Source organism: Porites lutea, chromosome 2 (genome assembly GCF_958299795.1).
Source record: "Porites lutea chromosome 2, jaPorLute2.1, whole genome shotgun sequence".
Classification (NCBI taxonomy): Eukaryota; Metazoa; Cnidaria; class Anthozoa; order Scleractinia; family Poritidae; genus Porites; species Porites lutea.
In genome coordinates this window covers 17,586,921-17,592,088 of record NC_133202.1, presented here as the reverse complement: position 1 = coordinate 17,592,088, position 5,168 = coordinate 17,586,921, and the positions used below count along the sequence as shown (strand labels likewise).

The window sequence follows — 5,168 nt, the reverse complement described above, 5'->3', positions numbered from 1 at the left end:
AGTAAACTCTGTTATCTCTAGTGGGTCTCATCGCACAAGAAAGTCAAATCACTCTAATTGGTCCACCTCATCTTCAATTTCATCTAAAGCTAAGTTGATAGAAGCAAAAACCAAGGTTGCAGCATTGGAAATTGAAGCATCATTTCTGAAGGAAAAGCAAGCGCTTAAAATGGCAGCTGAACATTTCGAGCTAAAACAGAGTTTAGCTCAAGCAAGGGAAGAAGAAAGGATTTACGAAGAAATGAAGAATGAAGAATCAACCTTTGCACCTGTTCATACACAGAGTCCTCCGATTTGTACAATACAATCAGGTAACTCCGCTGGTTTGGAACCAACTTCGCAGCAACAACTTGTAAGTTCTTTAGGCATTACAGATTATCAACAGCCTTTACAAGCTAGTCCTCTTAGTGCATTAACGGTACCTCAGAAAGGGCCCGTTTACACAACACCGATAAATACCGGTGCATCACAGAGTAAGGAAGAGACTATGGCCTTTGCAGCAAAACCCCATGAACACCCCTCGAGTGTATATTCTTCATCATACCCATCTTTAGCAACGACTCCTGCTGTTACGTATACTGCTCCTGATCAGGTATGGTGTCTGCCACCATCACTACCACAAGGTTGTTCAACAAGTTTGTCAGTCAAAGACAATACTTCCCAAGACATTGTGGAAATTCAACGAAAACAAACTGAGTTGTCTCAGACTATTGTTAACCAGCAAGCAAGGAGTCTTTTGCCATCGAACCAGCCTCCTGTATTTTATCGTGATGCTATGGAGTATCCATTATTCATGACTGCCTTTCAGTTATTAATCGAATCAAAGGTTGAAGATTCCCATGAGAGATTATATTTTCTGGGTCAATACAGGTCAGGTAAAGCAAAAGAAATTATAAACGGATGTCTACAAAGGAAAATGGAAGGATCCTATGAAGAAGCTAAGAGATTTTAAAAGAGACAATTTGGTGATCCATTCAAGATAGCTACTGCCCAAATCACGAAATTGTCTTCTTGGTCACCAATCAGACCAAATGATGGTTTAGCCCTCCAAGATTTCTCTATTGCCCTGGATCAAGCTAAGTCTGCTATAAAAGACATGTCTCATATGGATGATTTAAACACTGCTCATGTACTGCGTCAACTGTGGGAAAAGTTACCCAAGTACCTACGAACCAAAAGGAGTGAAAGGGACAATAGGACAAAAGGTGCAAAGGGAAGAATAGCAGACTTCGAAGAGTTCTCTCAATTTGTGTGTGAACAAGCTGATCTTGTCACAGATCCTGTGTTTTCAGAGCAATGTGTTAGCAAGCCAAATCATGATGAAAAAGATAGAGGCACTCGTCTTAAGTTTACAAGAAAGCCGCTAAAAAGGGGGAAAGGGACAAACTTTGCTACTGGTGCAAATCAGGAAGATAGCAATCAACAGACTGTTGTATGCTCTTTATGCAAGAAGCCTCATAACTTAAACGAGTGTGAACAGTTTTTGAAGAAATCTCTGAGTGATCGTCAAGACTTTGTAGTAGAGAAGAAACTGTGCTTCGGCTGCTTTAGCTACCAGCACATTGCAAAGCATTGCAAGGAAAGGCAAACGTGCAAGACATGCAACAAGCAGCATCCAATGTCACTACACAACCCTGATGGAATTAAGAAATCAAACGACAAAGGTGACAAGAACCAACCTCAAGATAAACCTCGAGTTAGTAGCAATCACACTGCCATCTGTAACATGACTGAAGCTGGAGATGTGCCGATAAACATGGGTATATTGCTAGTCTGGTTGTTTCATAAGAGAAATACGAGTTTATGCTTTACTGGACAATGCCAGCGGAGGAACGTTAGTGAATGAAAGCGCAGCTAAGACTCTTGGCATTGAAAGAAGTAGCACTGACGGCACTCCTACTACAATCCAGGGAACACACAGCGTAACGTCGAAGGCCATTGAAGGATTAGTCGTAGCTAATGTCAAGGACGAGAGTGCAAGGTTAGAGTTACCCAGAACTTTCACGCGAAACATCATTCCAGGGGACCGCAGTGAAATACCACGACCTGATGTAATCAGTAGGATCTCTCATTTGAAGGATGTTAGTGCCGAACTTTCCCCCTACATGGAAGATGTTGAAGTGGGTCTGCTTATCGGATTGAACTGTCCAAGTGCCCTACAACCAAGAGAAATTGTTTACGGTGGAGAATCAGATCCATATGCTTTACGGTCACTGCTCAGATGGTACATAAACGGTCCTCTGTATACTCCCTGTCAGAGTAGCATCTTAACGTGCAACAGAATTCATCCTAATCAGTAAGACACCTCATCCCCGCGAGGATATGTAGTCTCTCAAAGGACAGTTAAGAAACAGATAACATCGCAGGCAGCTGAACAAATGTTTGAACTTGACTTCTGCGAAAAGGAAAAGGGAAGAAGACATCAAGTTCTACGAGACTGTGGAAACTGGTATCGTTCATCTTGAGGACTTGCACAATGAAATGCCCCTCCCTTTCAAACATAAGAACACTCAGCTCCCAAACAACTATGCTCAAGCTGAGAAGCGCCTGAACAGCCTCAAGAAACGTCCAATGTCTGATGACAAGTATTACACGGATTACTGCAGCTTTATGTCTGAAATCATTTCGAAAGGGTACGCTCGGAAGGTGCATGACGATCTTAAAGATCAGTTGGGTAGAACCTGGTACCTGCCGTATCACAGAATTTATAACCCACAAAAGCCAACGAAAATACGCGTGGTGTTTGATTGCTCGGCCTCATTCGAAGGACACTCCTTGAATGACAAATTGCTCCAGGGACCAGATCTCAGCAGTAACTTAGTTGGTGTTCTTACCAGGTTCCGGCAAGAAAAGTATGCTTTTATGGCAGACATTGAAAAAATGTTCTTGCAAGTAAGAGTAAGGAGGGAAGATCAGGCTTCAGGCTTCTATGGTGGCCAAACGGAGATTTACAGAAGGAGGCCGAAGAGTATTGCATGACAGTGCATTTGTTCGGTGCAGTATCATCCACTGCATGTGCTAATTATGCACTTAAACGCACTGCTGACGACAACGAAGATGAATATGGGTCTGAAGCAGCTAGCACCCTTAGAAGGAACTTTTATGTGGACGACGTTCTCAAATCGGCAAGCACAGAAGATGAGACTATTAAGCTAGCAAAGGATACCAAAGCAGTTTGCCAAAATGGTGGATTTAACTTAACCAAGTTTGTGGGGAGCACAGAGCGTATCATCAGCTCAATCCCTCAAGAACACAGAGCAGAACAAGTGAAGAACCTCACACTTGGCCAGGACAAGTTACCCATAGAAAGAGCATCAGGAGTTATTTGGTGTATTGAGTCAGACACATTCAACTTCAGTATTGAACTTAAGGATAAACCTTGCATGCGGAGAGGCATTCTATCGACCATCAGCTCGATTTATGATCCCTTGGGTTTCACCACTCCTGTAGTAATGGTCGGAAAGAAAATTTTGCAGGACATCTGTCACTAATAGCTGGGATGAGCCAGTCGACGATGCCACCCGCAGCAGATGGGAAAGATGGCAAAATGAGCTGTACCTACTTGAAAGTTTGAAAATACCAAGAAGCTTTAAGCCCTCGGAGTTTTGAAAGATTGTGGCAACGCAACTCCACTGTATGTCTGACGCTTCCACGTGTGGTTACAGTCAATGCTCGTATTTAAGGCTCGAAGACGAACACGGCAAAGTACATGTCTCTTTTGTTATGGGAAAGGCGCGAGTGACACCAAAAAAGACCATCAACATTCCAAGGTTAGAGTTAGCTGCAGCCTCAGTCTCTGTCAAGATGGTGACGTTCTAAAGGATGAGCTAGAGCATGAGAACATTGAGGATCACTATTGGACCGACAGTAAAGTCGTCCGTAGGCTTCACAAGTAACGAATCCAGTTGGTTTCATGTCTATGTTGCCAACCGGGTTCAACTCATTCATGATCACACCACCCCCTCACAGTCGCATTACCTCGAAACCACTTCAAATCCTTCCGACGAAGGTTCAAGGGGTATGTCACCTAAAGACTTTGTTGAGAAATCACAATGGATTCAAGGCCCTAACTTCCTTAAAAAAACTACAAGCAGTTGGCTGATAGAAAAGTCATACAAAGACACTGTGGACCCAGATTCCCCCGAAGTGAAGAGCAAGGTTAACACATGTGTAGTGAAAGAGAGTGACGTCATAGTTGAGAGACTTCTCAGGTTCTCAAGCTGGCACAAAGCGAAGGTAGCTGTTGCACTATGCCTTAAGTACAAGAGGAGGCTCAGAGAAAAGGTCATGCCTAAAGGGAAGGAGTCCAGTGCTGGATCACCAGAACAAAGGTGTGTCAGAAACACCCCTGCAAGTGGAGAACTTAACGTTGCCAACTTACAGGAACCAGAAGTGGAGATCATCAAACAAGTACAAAGACAAGCATTTCCATCGGAAATAAGAAGTCTCCAAATCGTTCAAGCGAAGGCTAAGTACGGTAGCCGGGAAGTAGAAAAGGAGAAGAAGGCTGTGCTGAAGAAAACCAGTACGCTTCGCACTTTAGACCCCTTCCTAGACAGTCGTGGTGTCATGAGAGTTGGTGGGCGAATACGTAAGGCGACACTATCGGAGTCACTCAAAAACCCTGTCATCTTACCAAAGTCAAGCCACATTACTGCACTGGTTATCAGCTACGCGCACGAAAGAACACACCATAGCAGAAGAGGAATTACGTTAAATGAGCTTCGTGCTAGTGGCTATTAGATCATTGGTGGAAATTCGATGGTCAGGCAGTTTATTTCCAAATGCGTAACATGTCGTTACCTTCGAGGTACTGTGGGAGAGCAGAAGATGGCTGACTTGCTGAAGTCGCGCGTGGAGCCAGCACCGCCTTTCACCTACTGCGGAGTCAATTTCTTTGGCCCTTGCCACGTACAACAAGGACGATCTGTCCTCAAGAGATACGGAGCATTGTTTACTTGTTTTGCAAGTAGGGCTGTACACATAGAAGTTGCAGACTCCTTAGAAACTTATTCCTTTATTCAAGCATTGAGACGGTTCATCTCTAGAAGAGGACCAGTCAGAGAAATTCGTTGTGACAGAGGAACAAATTTTATTGGTGCGGAAGCCGAACTCAAAAAAAGCTATTGACTAGATAGACAACCAAAAGGTCAAAGCAGAACTCCTTA

General features: G+C 43.7%; 3 protein-coding genes across 3 annotated transcripts; all 3 read left to right on the top strand.

Annotated features, from left to right (window-relative positions):
• Nucleotides 1-1,096: 1,096 nt before the first annotated feature.
• LOC140925735 (uncharacterized) lies at nt 1,097-2,979 on the top strand. The gene is made up of 3 exons (XM_073375623.1): nt 1,097-1,696; nt 1,773-2,296; nt 2,406-2,979. The coding sequence occupies exons 1-3, from the start codon at nt 1,097-1,099 to the stop codon at nt 2,977-2,979; spliced, it is 1,698 nt and encodes a 565-aa protein (XP_073231724.1).
• Nucleotides 2,976-3,491, top strand: LOC140925734 (uncharacterized). Its single transcript, XM_073375622.1, has one exon. It carries the CDS (start codon nt 2,976-2,978, stop codon nt 3,489-3,491), a length of 516 nt encoding a protein of 171 aa, XP_073231723.1.
• A 343-nt stretch (nt 3,492-3,834) lies between these two features.
• Nucleotides 3,835-4,743, top strand: LOC140925733 (uncharacterized). The gene has a single exon (XM_073375621.1). The coding sequence runs from the start codon at nt 3,835-3,837 to the stop codon at nt 4,741-4,743; it is 909 nt and encodes a 302-aa protein (XP_073231722.1).
• The last annotated feature ends 425 nt before the right edge of the window (nt 4,744-5,168 follow it).